The sequence below is a fragment of the Phaenicophaeus curvirostris genome, chromosome 3 (assembly GCF_032191515.1).
Source record: "Phaenicophaeus curvirostris isolate KB17595 chromosome 3, BPBGC_Pcur_1.0, whole genome shotgun sequence".
Classification (NCBI taxonomy): Eukaryota; Metazoa; Chordata; class Aves; order Cuculiformes; family Cuculidae; genus Phaenicophaeus; species Phaenicophaeus curvirostris.
In genome coordinates this window covers 21,340,668-21,358,577 of record NC_091394.1, presented here as the reverse complement: position 1 = coordinate 21,358,577, position 17,910 = coordinate 21,340,668, and the positions used below count along the sequence as shown (strand labels likewise).

The following is a 17,910-nucleotide window of genomic DNA, read 5'->3' as shown; positions in this document are numbered from 1 at the left end:
GCCACTGCTTAAAGCTTCTCTCATCTTTCTTCCACGTGCTTTAAAACATCACACAGTCTACGCATAGTGAGTGGTTGTCCCTTTCACCACACACAGAGACTTCCTCTTCCACAAAATCCTTCATTTCATTTCATAGAATCACCAGGTTGGAAGAGACCCACTGGATCATCGAGTCCAACCATTTCTATCAAACACTAAAGCATGCCCCTCAGTGCCTCATCCACCCGTGCCTCAACCACCTCCCTGGGCAGCCTGTTCCAGTGCCCAATGACCCTTTCTGTGAAAAATTTTTTCCTAATGTTCAGCCTAAACCTCCCCTGGCAGAGCTTGAGGCCTTCCCAACCTTCTTTCTTTTATTTCTCTATTACTTGCTCCATGCCCAACATGTCTCATCACTTCTCTCTGCTATTCATCTCCTCCTAAGTAATCTAAGGTTTTCACAAATTTCACGTCTTCCTGACAGTCCAGCCTGAGAAACTGATTACTACCAGCTAGCCACCTTTTCTGCTCTCATGCACCTCAGGACTACTCTTCCCAGCCTAACTTTAAAACTCTGTGTTCATTCACTACTAAAAGCAGCAGAGGTCAACTAACATTTGTTCCTTCAAACCACGCACTGCACTATAGAAGTTCTCACAAATCAGATTTACCATCTTAATTTCATTCAGTTCAGTTAACATTTGTAAGTGATTCTCAAGAAGTAACTGTAGTCAGACTTAGTTAAACTGAAAAATCTGAACGTTCAAGAAGGTTGTGAAACTCCACCATCAAAACATCATCTTTCACCGTCTTCCTAAACAACCTTGAAAAGTGGGTTAGGATTTAACATGGCACATATGTGCCACTGTTACAAAAACAAAGCCAGAACATCTCCTTTCAGAACAGACCCCAAAACCTTACCTCTCTGACTACCAAACTGAGTGGAAATAAAGTAATAAACACCATAAGCTTGTAATGGGAGATTGCTGTGGCTAAGGGTCAGTGTTTTTATAATAACTGAATGGTTTAAGTAGTCACTACATCCTTTTGTGACTGTCCTGCAATTTACTGTACCTGATACGAACAACTGGTATTTTGAACAGGTCAACACCACGTGTCAACTCAGCCAAGAGGTCTCTGCAATAATGCCTCCAAAGAACAATGAAAACCAGTAAGAATTACAACTTCTTCCATGTTGTTTTATGCAACCCTGAAGTGAAGATAACGGCCTGCACATTGTTTAAAGCAGTCTGAAACACTCTGTACAACAGCAAAACACTCCCACATTCCAGCTGGGGTTCCTAATAAGGGCAGTAATCCTTACATTTTTTCGGCAGTAACTAGGTGGCTCAAGGTGATTTCTTTCAGCCATTGCACCCACTGTGCAAATCTGAAATGCACTGAGAGCAAAGTTAAAACTAAAATAACATGCATTAAGCACTCTCTGCCCACACTTTTCAGGGCCTCCCCTGAAGTTCTGCTTTACAAGCAACACTTAAGGCAAGCAGGCTCCTATTTTGTTTTTAATTTTTTGTCAAGATCATTAGCATTCAACAAACAGGACAAAGATGAATGACTAATAGACGTCTAAAGTGACTGAATCACAAATTAACACCACTCTCAGGAAATGGACAACCCAGAACAAACACAGGGTATCTACTTACCATAGCATGAGTTCAGGAAGTTCCTAATGCAGAGTCTGAGCTGCCTCACATTCCTAGGTTTTAACAAATTTAAAGGTAACACTGACAGAACACAAAGCAGGGTGTAACGCAGAAGGGATGGTGACTCTTTCACACTGAGTGGGAAAGAAATAAAGAACCACAGGTCTCTTCTCAGAAGGGTCTAACTAACATTCCTTGTATCAACTGAGTGCTAACCAGGACCTGGAAAATATTATGCGCTGAGGAAAAAGAAAGAGATGATGGGAAAGGGAGAAGAGTTAGCTCTCTGTGATCTAGCACTTTGCATCCTTGCCTTTTCAGCTGTATGACTTAACAGGCATCTTGTAAGTATGGCCCAAAAATAGAGTCAAGATAAAGCTGCGAGTTGAAAAGTGTGTGGTATGCATTGTGTGGAGCCCTGACACAGGCCTAGAGGCATTTAAATTACAGACAAGCAAAAATGCACAGATGCAGATGAGACACAGACATTTCCTTGCCACTAGAGCTACCTTCCCATGGGCTACATCCATACACGTCTTCCTTATGCTGCTAATAGCCCTAGCAAGGGACTCTTCACGTACAGTTTGCTCATTCTTGCCTTTAGTTAATATGGGGTGTTTATAACAGAGTTCTTCGAATAGCTCACAACAAATGGCACTTAAAAGTCTACCGAGGACAGAAAAGGTTGAGTTTATATGCCAAGAGCAAGGGGCAAAACAGAAACAGTGCTGCAGTTACAGCCATTCCAAAAGAACAGGAGACTCTAAGACACTGCAGGATAAATGACAGCAACTAAAAGAAAATGAGTATTTTGTCATCGATTGGAAGATCGATAAGGGAAGAGTAAGGACAAGAAGAGAACTAACCCTTCCAGCAAAGCTCTCTGCTGTCCCCAGAAGCACAGCTGTATCTTATGATCCTGAAGTGCTAGGGTAACCATTTGTCCCATTTTAGCTGGTGTTACTTAGCAAGTAGTAAGAAGCTAGAAACACTATTTGCCTTCCAGAAAAAAATGTCCTCAAAGGATGCACCCCTGAATGAACCTTCCCCTACAGCCAAGGCTTAATTGACTGGGCCAATCACACAAAATCCAGGACAAAGGAGGAGGTCAAAACAAGGTCTGCAAGTTCCTAGCTGGCATCTGGCTCCTCCTCATTATCATGTTACTTCAGCTGAGCTTCTACTTTCAAACAACTGACCTGAAACTAGTCCTTGCATTTTCTTCCCGGAAGTTTCCAAACAGATGTCTGCCTTCAGGGAGAGGGAAAAGAGAAGTGTGTTTCGCTGAGGAAGCAGGGAGAGGACATGCTACAGAGACAGCAAAGCAATCAATGTTTTGCTGAAGATGCTCTGCAGCCAGGGTCATTTTGTTCCCTGGAGGACTCCTTGGTGATCTTAAAAAAGCACTATTTTTGTTTCCAAGCCATAAAACCAAAATACACCAACTCTTTCAACAAGGTAACTGGTACTTGGCTTTATATTTTACATGCCAAAATGTAGAGCATGCCAAGTGTCAGCTTCAGAAAAAGCAAGAGCTGTCAGGTTAGGATATGTGGCTTTTCACTGCAAAATCCTATGGCCATCCCCAAACAATGTACACAGATTTACTAATATCTATCCTGTACTGAAGGACTAGAACACATCTGCAAAATACAGCTCCTACAAACACCCTTCTGCTATTGTAGAATACTGGTTTAGGTAACCTACAGCAAAGACAATCACCTTTAATTCTGTTTTTCACTCAAGCCTCTAGCATAATTCTTACAATAATTTTCATAAATTTTAAATTTCGAGCCTTGCCCCCTACAGCTGCTATTTCCTCCAGAGAATTGTTCTGAAAACACCATATAGACAACAACGAGCACTGTAAATCACTTCTGCAGAGACTAAAATTGCTGACAACCCTATAAAGGGATAACTCCCGTGTCCCTCATACCAGCCATCCAACTAATGATTCAATCGCAATTCAGACAAATCTTTCCCTTGCATACTCAAGACAGCTACTCTCTCATAATCAATGTAGCAAACTCCTTGCAGACTAGTTTCACCTCCTCAGTGTGAACTGCAGAATAGAGAACCTTCTCAGTCTTCCTGTACATCAGAGTTGTTATTACTGTACAGCGCACACTCTCACTTCCTCTACGGGCATGGACCAAGGAACTGTGTCAGTCTCTTCCTGCATTCCTCCTAACACTGCGTTTAGCTAAATCAGACTTGAGCAATGATATCTAATTCTGATTTTAAGAAAAAAACATGTGAGAAGTTATCTCTTCTGCTGACTACCTCTTTGCCATTACACCATTTGTACCTAACCAACAGCTGGAGATTTTACTATGTAAAATCAAAGGGGTAAAATTATGACTGCAACTCCTGGTTTCAAGAGTCTTGATATATACTCAAACAGGATCACTTACCAATGGATAACCCTGAAGCTTTTGAGGCACCAACTCAAGTGTTAGTCACTGTGTACGGCACAAGTGGTTTTACATATGTCATATAGTCAACTTAGCTGAAGTTTTATAATGCAATTCTGTTAACCTAAGCTTCATGTGAAGTTTCATGTCCATTTGTATGCGTGTCCCTGCACACAGAAATCTTCCACCTGATAAATTGTAACCCTCCTCCGGATTTGGTTAGTCTCAAAACTTTTTGAAGTTTTGCAGAGCTGTGGCTCTACAACTGCTTTTGCATTATTTTCAGAGGTGGAAAAAATTCTTATTTAAAAAACCCCAGACAGATAGCCATACAACATTGCTGAATATTAGAACATAATTCCAAACACCATTTGTAGCTGTCAGCTAAAAAAACACGTTTGAATTGGAAAAGACAGAGGGGTGTTACTACAAAGAAGCAGTTTAGAAAGTTTGTACTAAACCATCTTGCAAGTCTTACTCATTTTAACTGTAATCATACTAGTCATGTCAAGGTAGTTTGATATTCAGATAAAGTAAACCAGTACATTATGTTATACAAGACATTTGCTTAAAGATGCACTAGGAAACAATCAGAGCAGGAATTAATATCAAAAAGCTCAGCTTTGCACTTTCCTGACACTTTCAGAAACAAGAAAAAAGCCTTAGTTCAGGTAAGAATTAAGTCTAAAAGTCATCTGAGCCACATGCCAATGCATACACACAACCATCTCAGTATAAACGTTCCTAGACGAGAAGAGAAGCAAGTGCTGTGCACCTTCAAGAGCAGACACTCACATCTATTGCATCTCTTTCAAATATGCGGAGTTGCAGAAACAGCTCAAGCTTGATCTTGCGTTCTTGGAAAAGCTCCTCCATTTGAGACTGGGCCTCATCCAGCTGCTGTAGGACTGTCTCTATGTGGTTGATGGAGCTGTTATGAGGAGTCTTGTTACTAGAAATGGCAGAATCCCTACTCAAAGCAGGGAGAGGGAAAAGGGGGGAGAGGGGATGAAGAAAAAAAAGAGTATTAATGAAAAAAACCCGTATGATTTGGATGCTGTACATGATCACAAAATGTAAAACTGTTTCAGATAAGGTCAGTGCAAGTCATATTACATGAAAGCTAAGTCTGTACATCTTTGTTAATAGAAGACCAAATTACGTTTAAGTGCTTGAAGTAGCATTAGGAAATTGGATTACTTTCATTTTTTGACTAATTCAACATTTAAGGACATGTTTACAGGAAGGATAAAATTTAAAAACAGAGACAATCCCTTATATTGCGAAAAGGAAGTGGCATATGATAACTATTTGCTTTCCTGAACCTTCTTGGCAACAAAAAAAAGAAAATAAGAATTAGATAATAATAAAAAAATTACTTCATCTTTTACTTTAGTATGAAAACTGCAAATTCAGATACGATAACATCAGCTCCTGCAGCAAAGTGGACATGTACCAGTGCATCTGAGGCTGAAATTTATTTAGACTGTTACTAAATGAAGCTAACTGCAAACTGATGTTTTTTACTAAAATAAAGTTACTTATCAGTCTGCAAAACAATGTCAAGTACCTCTTAATAAACAGGTTGCTGCTCAGAACACAAAACACTGTGGAGCCCTGTATGTCACACTACAAAGATATATGACTGCTCCTACCACAAAGGTAGCTTATGTAAACAAAATATCCTTCTTGTGAAGGTAGTGTTTATAGGCTTAACTTCCTGTAAACAGAGGGTTAGAGACCATCAATACAGCATGAAACATCATTGTAGTCCTAATATTTACAAGTTTTATTTATAGGTCGTATCTTGTAGTCATCACATCTACCCTCAAAGTAGAAAGATCTTCACAGAGTATGACACACACACCACAAGAGATTTAAATAAAAACTTGTTTTACCTTAGCTGCTGTATAAGATCTTCACCTTCTTTTATGACATTGACTGTAACCTGCAGAGTTGTCTGTTGTTGTTGACCAAAACGTTTAATCAGATCTTGGACAGCCTCCACAGACTCAGCATAGACGTCATCAAGCAGTTCTTTCTGTAACTCTTCAAGCCATGTCCACAGCTACAGGAGAGGAGGGGAAAAAAAGAAATGTAAGCCCCAGGATCAGGCAGTGATCATTCCAAATCAAACTCCCTGGACAAGAGAAAACACACTGAAGTGGGGGAGGAGAAACAGGATTTGTTGCTCTTCATAGAAAAATGCCATCCTCAATTTAATAAAAATGAGTCTTTGTTTCAAATCAGGTTTTTGCTGAAAATACCAGAAAAGCTTTATCTCTGTTGCTAAGTCACCCTTTCTCTCTCATTCTCCTTGTACAGTACTGAGCGTACCCGACTGAGCAGCACAGAGTTCATAGCGAGTACCCCATCTGTGGCTCTGCAAGACAGTCTCTGCGAGGGAAATGCTATGGTAACACTCCCTGAGAGAAGGGAGGAAGGAAGGAAGGAAGGAAGGGAGATGTATTGTAGCCACCATCAAATTTACACTGCCAGGCTGACACACGCACACAGATAACATAATGCTTTTCAGTGGCCTTCCAAAGAAAGGAAAAAGGGCATTTCAGAAAACAAAATACAGAGAGAAATCAGATGTGAGAAGTTATTTTTTTGTCATGATCCCTACAGCTATGGTGTTTACCCTCTTTATCTCAGTTGCACACCGTTACAAAAAAAAAATCATCACAAGTAATTCCACCAGCTAATTAAACGTTTCTGCTCCCTCCTTAGCATGTGCATGTATCCCTGTTCAGAACTGCTCCTCCTTTGCAGCTTATAGAAAAGTCCCCAGACATATGCTAGCTAGGTATCACTACTGGCCACTTGAACCCTACTGTATTATTCTTTTCCACAATTTCATGAGGAATGTCATTGCATTCTAAACTCTGGGTGAAAATTATTCATCAGCAAACCATCAGCCATCTATTGTGCAGCTGATAAAAACGCTGCCCAAAGACAGGGAGCATGGCTGACTCGTGCAGCAACCCTGTGAGCAGCACTAACAGCACAACGAAACACCTACTCTCAGAGGAACCATTCAAACCGGCTCCCTCCTCTCTTGTTTTTCCATCATATCTCAAACCCCATAACTCCAACACCATGGACTAAAGTTTGGCTTTTATCCTGAATCTGTTCTGTTTGAAAGTGTTAAGGTCCTTTGACTACATTTTAATCTCTGCCTTAACATGTTTTAGAGATACAAATAGGCTTTATTAACTTTGAACCTAATTAAAAGGTTAACATAGTTAAAAACCAGTAAGAAAAACTGGCTTAATTTCAAAAGACAGAAAAATGTATGTTTTCTTTATTTCTTTGCTTAACATTTTCTACAAGAATATCCAGTTCATGCTGTTGTTTGTATAATGTTCTGATCATGAAGGCTTCCTAACTACCACTGGAGCTACATTAAAATAGAAAATTCAATAAAAATTCTTGATTAATTGGTTCCTTTGAAGCTTCATTTTAAAGCCAAATGCTAGTTTTTATATCTTAGAGCCTTACATGCCTTACAAAAGCATGTAGGTTTTGAGCAAACTCAGCCATCGGCTAAATTTTCACAACTGGGAAGAATTAATGATATTTAACTAGACTATCTTCTACAAATCTACTAACTCCCCCTCTCAAATGGAACTGCCAATTCACACACACTGTGTTATTCTGACTACTCATACGCTTTATAAAGAAAATGCCTGTCACAGATTTGAATGCAACTCCATGGCCGTAAACACCACAAGCTCAAGCCACAGCAGTCTTTCTTATTAAAAGGAGCACAAATCAACAAAACTTAGCAAGTGGGTCATAAGCACTCGTCAACATTCATTGCAGCATAACCCAATGCAGCATCCAAATTTATTTTTTTTCCAAATCCATACTTAGGAATACAAATTTCACTTTGAGACAAATGAAACTTAAGAGTGAGAAGCCTCACAATACAACCTGAAAACTTTACTTAGGCTTCAACACACAAAAGACATGTTTTTATTCCTCTCTTAACTTACGAAGTTTGTCTGAACTGTAATAATAGGACACTGTGTTAGAGATCTTCCAAGTGAGCTGGTGAGTTCATACAAACAATGCAGCTTTTGACTCTGCAAATACATTCATTTGAGAGTAACACTTCGTTGTTGACTACAGATCTCACGTATTCGGTGCTAGCTGGAAGAGCTCCACCTCACACTTATTGCACTATCTATAAAAGGTCCAATTTTCAGAGACATTTATTACAGACAAACTGTAATTAAAGTGATTTTGAGTCTCTCGGACTTGATCAAATTTGCCTCTTGGCTCCCCTACAAGCACCTGCACTGTGGCTCAAGTCAGGTCTAAGAATCACTTCATTTTTTTCTATACATCTTTGTCTCACATTTGTACAGGGGACACCTCAACTCTGCAATTCTTCACAAATTTTTCCATCACTTCTGTAACTGGGTGGAGAGAACCTGACAAGAGAATGAAACTTTTATGTGTTGTGCTGGTGATGTACTACAAACCCACTGCTTGGGAAGAAAAAAACATTTTATGTGTAGAAAGAGAAGGACAGTAATTAGTATGCATTACTTATCTAGCTGCGATTCATACGCTACTGAAAGTGGAAGAACTTAAGCCATTCCTAAAGTGACTACACAGCTCTGTGACACTTCCAAAGCAAAAGCTGCTCTCCTATGTTACCAAATAAGCTTTTTACACTTTTCCACTAAGTAACTTTCTGATAAAGAGCTTCACCTCAAAATAATCTTCATGTTTATACACAAATGTTAGAATAAAGCCAAAACAGATGAACAAAACTGCCAGATTATTAAAGCTGGATAGAAAATCATGCTATATGCTAGAAGAAGCTTATTTTATAATGGGTAGCAATAGCCAGCTGCTTTGTATACAGCTTTAAAACCAGAATGAGCACTGGATATACCGGAAACTACGTAAATTACCTTGGTTTTGGATACAAAATTAAGGACAAAGACAGTACAAGATTGCACAGCAAAGCAAACTGTTCACAGTGGGGGATGAACAGAGACTGGAGCTTACCCATACCCATTCGGCAGTGCAGAACTAGAGATTTTACAGCGCAATGATTTTCTGAGATCATGCATTATTTCATAAAAAAAGCAACAAAAAAAAATCTGGGTGGGAGGGTGACGACAAAACAAACTCAACTTTCTCTCATTGTGAACTTTTGATCAACTTCCAGGCATGTTTTTTTTTTCTAATCTCTGTAAAAGAAGCAGCATGAAGATCCTTACACAAATGATCAAGACCTGTGACCTTAGTAAGAACATATCCATCAGCAAGCCAGCTCGAACGTACAGTGAAAAAGCTGTATAAATAACTCAATCTAGTCACAGAAGGAGGCTCTTCTCTTTTCATCTGCTCTTCACGTCTTATCAGAACTAAAACTGGAAAGGGAAATCAAATTCTGAATCTCTGATAGGGAAATGTTTCATCCAGCAGATTTTTTTCCTTGATCTAAATATAACACAGACTAAGAAACATCTGCTTGAATGAGCCTGCATCCTGTGCTACCTCTTTCCTAAGTTCTTGGGAGCGTGCCATTAGTCATTGAGATGGCATTATTCTAATTGTCTGCAACATCCTGGAAATCTCAGTGTTTCCAGTGTGGGCCTCTATCCATTTAAGTACCATCTCTGCACTCTCCTGAAAGACTGCAACTAAATAAGACCTTAACTAATTTGTTGAATATCATTATAAAAAAACTATTTTATAGTAAATACCTTCCTGAGTGTAGATAATATAGTGCAGGAAATAACAAGAGTTATTTTATAAAGGTAAAATATCTCTCACTGTTTCAGAACCTACTTTATTTTTCATTTTTATAATAATGACTTTTGGATACACAAGCAGTCTTTTCAGCAGGTTAAGACAAAGAAAGCCGCACAGTTTCTGCATTTAAAACCTGCCAATTCCCCTTTTCTGCCCCTGCCCACCAACAGTGTTGCAGTATGAGTATCATCAGAGGCATAGTTGCTGAAGGAGCTATTATTTGTACAGAGCCAAATGTTGCAAGACTGTTCGCTAACAAGTATATCTGGGCACAAAAGGGGCCTGATGCATGCGTGTCTGCCTGTAAACTTTGGCTCTCAGAACACAGAGTGGAAAAAACCTGCATTTTTTAAAAACAAAACTCAAAAGGTGTTAAATCCCCTGGAATGTGTCTTTCACCGACATTTAAGATACTAAATCATGCATATTTTAATTATCTTTAAAAGTTTCAAATACCTCTATCCTAAAATTACAATGGAATAAATTTCCTATTTGGAATAAATTCATCCTTGAAGCAAAACCAAGTTTCTCACACCTTCCTAAAATTACATCAACCATTAGCATTCATCCCATTTCTTAACTGAACAAGAAAACTGTCCTCCTCAACTCTCATATTCAAGATGAATGGCATATCAAAGTACTGACTAAGGACTGGACTTCATATATTTTGCCAGACTCATCACACCGAGTATTGCTATGCCATAATGACATGATAAAAATATCAGAGATGCACAAAAGCCCAAGGGACAGAGCCTTCACACTTCAATGAGGGCATCCAAAAGCTGCCCTGCTGCCTGGGACGGGCATGCAGAAGAGAGAGCAGCTTTTCTTATGACATTGACATTTAAGCTGTAGATCACCAGCACAAAAGAGTCAAATACTCAAGAGTGACGGGCAAGAAGAAGAGCAGGTCACCTCAGGGACCACCCTGAAATGAAACAGACGAAAGGCTGTGTGGATGAACACCCTTCCATAACAGAAAATTCAAAAGAGGGCATATTTCTGGCAGTGAGTTGTGAGACTGGGTGTGACCATTATCAATAAATTTTTTCAAATCAAATACATACACCTCATAGTTAGGTAAGGATGAACCAGCAGCATTATGGCCAGAGCAAGGCCTCCTTGGCCTTCCCATGCACTTGCACGTACAAAACAGTTCCATCTTTCTTCAACAGCTTGCAGAGACCACTGTTTCATTACTTTTGTTCAGAAACAGTGAGGTTTTCTATCTGAAATCTTAGCCAATCCCACTTCCTTTTTCTTTGTTTCAACCTAAGCCTATTCTGGTGTAAAGTTTAGTTTGAGTAAGACAAAAAATAGACACCTAGTAACACCATTAGGCATATTGTGTACACATAAAAAGCGCTCCAAGCTATTTTATAATGAACTTGTCAGAATGCACACAAAAGGTTATATGCAAAAAAGCCAACAGGCTCTTAAGAGATCATTCTCTTCCATATTAAGCCCTGATCTGTGTTCCCACACTCCAGTTAGGAAAATATCTGTTGCTCTACTTCGGCACTACTACAAACACCTGACTTGGCCAGGTTTTCAGTCTTCCCACTCATAGATGCTGAGGAAGCTTTTTTCAGAGAGAGTGTGTGTTCTCTATGTATGCGTATGGAAGAATTCAAATTCACATCAAAATCTTGTTCATCTCTACTTGGTGACAGATTTCACAGCAAAGACTACCATGACTCTTGTTCCTCTGTTTTGCACATAATCTTGTATGATAACTGTTTATTTAGGAAACATACCTTTTATCTGCACAATTCTTTTCTTACCATGCCCCTCTCCATATTATTAAATGTCAAAAAGTACAAAAGCCATAAAGGATTTGCTGTTTTGCAGTGGTCAACCATTCCAGTTGCATTTTATCCATTCTCAGGCTGAAAACCTGCCAGGACACAGTATTTTCAACGCCAGATTCTGAGAAGGATATTTATGGTCCTGAAGACTTCTAAAGCTTGCCAATGTATGGCCTAACTTCAGTATATCACTTACGGAAAACTCTGACTTACAGAGTGAAATTCCTCACTGTTTGCATAGGAGCTAAAAATGAATATTCACAACCATACAAATGTACCATTAGCAATAACACAACAGCATGGAATCATAATATATATATTAAAAAATACAAAACCCAACCAATTTTCTTTGATCACTATTAAGCAAAACAAGTAATGCCGATACCATTACATAACAACATATTTCTGGCTTCCCTAAATACATCCTTTTTTTATCCAATGAAAAATGTGGTCTACTGAGGTTAGTCTCTGAAGCATCTGAGAACTTTCATGTTGTTTTCTGATGTTTGCAAGACACAGGAAGCTCTACCAGCTTGTAGCCACCTAGCTATAAAACTTCTGGAAACATTAAAACCTGTCAGTATTTCCAATGAACATTATAATAGGCTGTTACACACATAATATACAGCTGCTTTGTGCACAGGTCCAGCAAAACTCTGGTATTTCCAGGATATGCCAAGCTGATCTACTGCTTTAGTGGCAAGCATGCCATTTCTGAAAGCAAAACCTTTTCTTATTTATTAAGTGTGGACAGAGTAACAGTACTGCGCAGACACTGCAGGCCTGATGTTTCCCAAGGAAGGTGGGAAAAGTTGCAGGCAACTTCTGTCAAGTACAAAGGTTATATAAAGCTACAGGGTTGAAGCAGTATTGGAATGCTCTCATCCAGATGAGGGGCATTCATTCAAAATGAAGTATTTCTGGGGAAAAGAATAAGACACGATAAAACATCCTACTTCCAAAAATCGAGGAATTGAATGGATATCAGAGCCAGATTTCCAAGCTTTAAAACAGCCAATAACTCAGATCACCAGCTTTTCTGAGCTCTGTGGCTCCTTCCAAACTGTCACACACTGTTTTTATTCTTCATGCCTATTTTGTAGACCAGGAAAACAAAGAAAAGATACAAGAAACAAAATTAATCTTGAATATTTGGAGGGAAAACAAGTTGTTGGTGTTTTGTTTTGAGGTTTTTTTTAAACAACTGAAACATCTCTCTGTTTCAACAACTAGCATGTTATCCTGCTACTTGAACTCCTCTCTTTACCAGCTAAGCATGGACATTAATTTCTTCACTCCAACATATAGCAGAGAAAAATTGCATGCTTACAGGTATGCACTACTTTATTCAGTAAGTCCCCACATCCTGCAGGAGAAATGCAATTTTCCTGCCAACAATGCAGGGATGACTTTCACTTTTAGGGCATTTTGATCTTCCATCTGCTTTGTGATGCCTTTTCAGCACTCCACATGCATGTTTGATAACAAACAACATGATCCTGAAAACAGATTGGGCTACAGAAAGTGCAAGTCAGTTTTGAGCTTGCTATTTCTTTGTACCTTAACCAAAGGACCAGTACAGTAAAAAAACTACCTGCCTCACTCCCTCATCTATATTTTTAAGTAGAACACAAATACATAAAAATATAGTCCTGCTTACATAAATAAGTACTCTTTTAAATTTTCTTTGCTTTATTAGATATAGAGGTCAGCCACATGACAAAACCAAAAAAATCAACATGTGTACATCACAGTACCTTTCTGCCAAAGTCAAATTTATTTCTCCCAAAGAAATAAATCAGGATACAGAATATCTTTGTTTTTTTCAATAAAACATTATTATCGAGGGGAGCAGTGGCAACATTCCAGCACATCTGGATCAGACTCCCAGAATTACTGAACAGTGACTCACAGATTAGTCTGCTTTCGGTATTCAGGCTATTTTAAAGTCCTTTCCTTGCAAATCCTTTTACAGTATTCATCGTTCATCACTAAAGCCAACTGTATCCATTTAAATACCATTCCAGCTGCTCTTATTGGTACTAAGAAGAACAGGTAATGAAGAAATCTACAAAAACAATGAACACGTTGAAAATCTATGCTAACAGTAACTGGAGACTGCAAACTGCTCCTGAGCTTCACAACAAGTAATGGACACAGCACTATGTACCTGAGAAATGCAAACCAAAAAAGTTGCACGTTAAGAATAGCTTACAATACAGCATTTATGTTTTGTTTAAACAAGCAGAGTCCTGGGAGAGTATCAGCAAGGAAGCATCTAACAGAAAACTGATGGGGGAGCTATGTACTCATGTCTAGAGCTAAAAAGTAATTCAATCCCGACCTCCTTCAAAGACCAACTGCCTTGTGTATTTGTTTCAAGTGCAAAGCAGATGTTTCATATACAAAATCTCACACCCTTATCCTCCACAAGGTTTTGCTGAAGAAGCTGCTTTGAATACTATACTTCCCCACTGAACAGAACATTTCTCGATGTAGGGGGAAGGGAAGGGAGACACACACTCTGACATGCTGCGGTGCAGAAGTCTTTCATGTTTTCACCTAGTTTGAGCAATGAGAAAATTTAACATTGGCTCTAAACAGGCAACAAGTAATTGACAGTTGTTGAAATTTACCACACTACCTTTAACCATAATTCCTTAATGAAATCCTTATTCCTGCTCTAGCTTATTCCACCCTCTCCCATGATCTTATAAATTCGTATGATCTGTGTTTTGAATCAGCAGAAAACCGATCTGGTTGAAAATAAAGTGTGCTTGACTAAATTTTCTTTTTCTTGGTGCATCAGTTCAACCTTTGAAGAAGAGTAAAAATTGCAAGCATTAGGCAAACCACTGTCATTATCAGATTAGCTCTTTAAGTTGTGAACACTGTCAGTATACAAGGTGAAAATGCAATGTCTAAAACAGCAAAAGAAAACAGTCTCTCTGGGCAGGAGAGCTGCCTTAAGCAGCCCTGTGTTTCAGCCATGCGTTTCAGTCTCCTGAACTGTGATTCTCTAACCATGTGTCCGACAATTCAGTCAACTGCACTGGAGAACTGGTTGGATTAAGCAAACCCAGCCAAACAAAAAACCCCAACCAACAGAAGTGCAGTGTCTTCCCAGCTAACATGCCGTCTTTTAACGCGTCAGTCCTCTGAGTTGACGCTCCCCGCTTCTCTGTGATCGAACAAGTGTATGTACTTGCACAGCAAAGAAGGTAGAAGCTGCTTGTAAAAGTAAAAACAAATGAACATAATAAAATAATAAATTAAAAAATCCCTAAAGAAAACAACACCCTACTCCAGCCTTCAGTTTGCAGTGAATTACAAACTTCCTATGGCTTCCTATGGCAAGGTTCTAACAATTAAAGTAACATTGGATAATATTAGTTTTAATGACTATGACTTAGCAGCAATTTTACCTCTTTAACATGAGTGTGAAAGGACACAGACATGTCCAGCAGGATCTTCCGTTGCTCCACACGTCTAACAAAATCCTGTATCCGGTCTTCGAGCTGATGGGCAGCTTGATAAATTTCCTCTGGGTCACATTCTCCAGTCTGAGCAAGCTGTTCGGCTGCTTCTAGGAGCTTATCTGCATTAGTGTATGTGTTCTGTGAAGAAAAAAGTTGGTTTCACAGGAATAAAAGAAAGAAAACTTAGTATAGATTAAAGCCACCCCACTAATGAAAACAAAAGGACAAAAAGGCCCTTGGAACATATTTTTCTTTGTTCATTTTTTTAAAGATAGGAGAATATAATCTTACTAAAGATTTTCTTCTATTTCTAGATACATTTTCATTTAACTGTGAAGAAATGAATTCTTTAGCTCCTTATTTATGTCTGTTCAAATGTCTCCTTTATTCCAGACTTGAGAGCCTATTCATTACTCCTTGGAATTAGTATTTTATATTTTCAACTAGAATAAAGATCAGTCTAAATGTCTAATTACTTGTGATCTGGCCTATTTCAACACTATAAAAATCACCAGAGTCATGGCCAGAAGACTTTTAAAATGTGTATTATTAGAAGTAAGAAAGTCCTAGCTGTTGGCAGAGGTGCTTAACATCAAATCTGTGCATCCAGCAGGAAGGTGAAAAGTAATGAGGCACGGGAGAGAATTTCTCTCCATCTTTACAGGAGCAATGTACCCAAAATTCACATGTCAAACGGATCATCATTTGTGAACCAGCAGCAACAGAGGAAGATTTAGAAGTCAGCTACGGCTGAGTGTCTGAGTGAAATATTGTCCAAATACATCACGGGATTAATAAACGCTGATCAGCAGTTCTATAAGAGACTTTGGATGAAGCAGAACAACCAATTAAAAAAAGTGAGGTATGTGGTGTGCTGAGTGTGCTATAGTGTGCAGAGTGCTATGGTCCACAGAAGAAAGAGATGTTTAACAACTTGTAGACCTTGCAGCCAGCATCTGTGTCTTTCTCATTAATTCAAAACAGGCATGATTCCAAACATTTGCTATAATTTGGGTGCTCTTTTTGAGCCTCATCTTGAGCTTTCATGCTTTAAAATAGTTCTCAAAATGGACTCATCAGAAAGCATAGAAGGATGTTAATCTCTGAGAAAAACTAATTCAAGCCAAGTCTATGCTAAAGAAGCTTTGATTACATCCTCATATCAGGACTCCTGATAAGTTTGAACCCCAGACTATAAAAACCCCACATTTTGACAGAATAACAAACACCCTTCTCTTTTCCCTTCTGCCCTTCTACCTTCTCCAAACCTCAGTTACATCAGGTAAAAACACTGCTTGCCAAGATAAATTAAGCCTATGCAAATGTACTTCCCTTTACTATAAATATAGTATCACACCTCTAATTAACATTATAATATCCACAAATGTTAAATCCAAGCCCAGCCCTAAAACTCAGCTAAGGGGAAGGAAACGAGAGCTCTCCTCCAGGGTCTCAAACAAACTACCAAGCAAGCCCAGGGCAAACTACATGACTCAGAGAAAACTTTCACATACTTAGCGGAAGCTCCCCCTTTATTTACTATAACCTATTTATGCAAGGAATTCAATCCATGCTCCTCCTTGATTTTGACCATGTGCATCTTAGCCCTTCTTTAACCTTCAGCATTTTAATTGCGTGAAAAGGTAGAGAACTCCTCTCCTGTTTCCCTAGGAAAGCCTGCAGAGACTAATATAAGGCTACCCTTTTCAGTGGGAAGAGTATTATTCAGCATTCCAGATCACTGGCTTAGGCCATGCTGGCCCAGAACACACTCTGATCTGTGTTTTGGTGTTCTGAATTCCATGGTCGCAACCCACACATGTTGAAGAGTCAAGGCTGAAAAGCCTTAAGGCACTCCTCAAACAACAACTACATCAGCCCAGAGAGCCACACCCAGCTACAGATGGCTGAAACAGAAGTTCCCCATTTTAATGAAAACTTTATCTCACATGTGAAGCATCGTTCATGAATTCCTGAAGTATCTTCCACGTAGTACAGGCCCAGGCACATCAGAGCTCTCTTTCTGTAAACTAGATGGTGAATTGCCTGTACTTAGAAATGATTACAACCTAGATGCTACTTCAAAAGGAGTTGAAATTCTCAAGCTTTAACTGCTAAAATATCTCTTCCAAATAGAGCTGAAATATAATATGAATATATATCTTGGTAGACAATAACTGCCCTTGGAATAAAAATCACAACAAATAGGCGTGTTGTACTATCTATTGCCTTTCCTAACTCTCTGTTTGTTTCTAAATAATGCTTGAAGGAAAATAGTAGTAAGGTGAAGATTTTGAAAAGGTTGGCCCCAAGGGGCAGCCACCAGTCAGAAAAAAGAAGGCAGAAAGAGCAGTAGCTCTCCTTTAAAGCTGCTTATGTCAGTTTCCTAAATTGCCAAAGGATTCTTCACAGTGACAAATTAAACGTAAGAGTTTTGAAATGGATTAGCATCTTCTCAGATTTTTTCCATTAGTACACACTCCCCAAATCCCAGTTGAAAAGAATCAACTTAAAAGAGCTTTAAGAAGTCCTCTTGTCCATCCCTCTGTGCCCAAAGGTGCAATCAACTATACTAGAGCCTTTAATATGCATTCTTCTCCAAAATGCTGTAATGGAGTGTTCAGCATCTTCCCCAACAACTTATCCATCCCATTGCTCTCCTAGTCTTCCTGTTGAGAAACCTTCCCTACATATTTTTCAGAAAAAACAAACACCGTATTTTTATACAGCATATGAAGTTACACATAGAAAAGTCAAAGGTTAAGTTTAAGAGACTAGTGCAGAA

The 17,910-nt window shown here is 38.9% G+C and overlaps 1 protein-coding gene across 4 annotated transcripts in view; it reads right to left on the bottom strand.

Annotated features, from left to right (window-relative positions):
* Window positions 1-17,910, bottom strand: part of TRIO (trio Rho guanine nucleotide exchange factor) — a 249,264-nt gene that overhangs the window by 113,277 nt on the left and 118,077 nt on the right. For all 4 annotated transcript variants that reach the window (XM_069853494.1, XM_069853496.1, XM_069853497.1 and 1 more), the window contains exons 11-13: window positions 15,072-15,263; window positions 5,956-6,125; window positions 4,853-5,027 (exon numbers count right to left, since the gene is read on the bottom strand). In XM_069853494.1, the coding sequence (XP_069709595.1) occupies window positions 4,853-5,027; window positions 5,956-6,125; window positions 15,072-15,263 (537 nt within the window). The remainder of the gene's footprint in view (window positions 1-4,852; window positions 5,028-5,955; window positions 6,126-15,071; window positions 15,264-17,910) is intronic.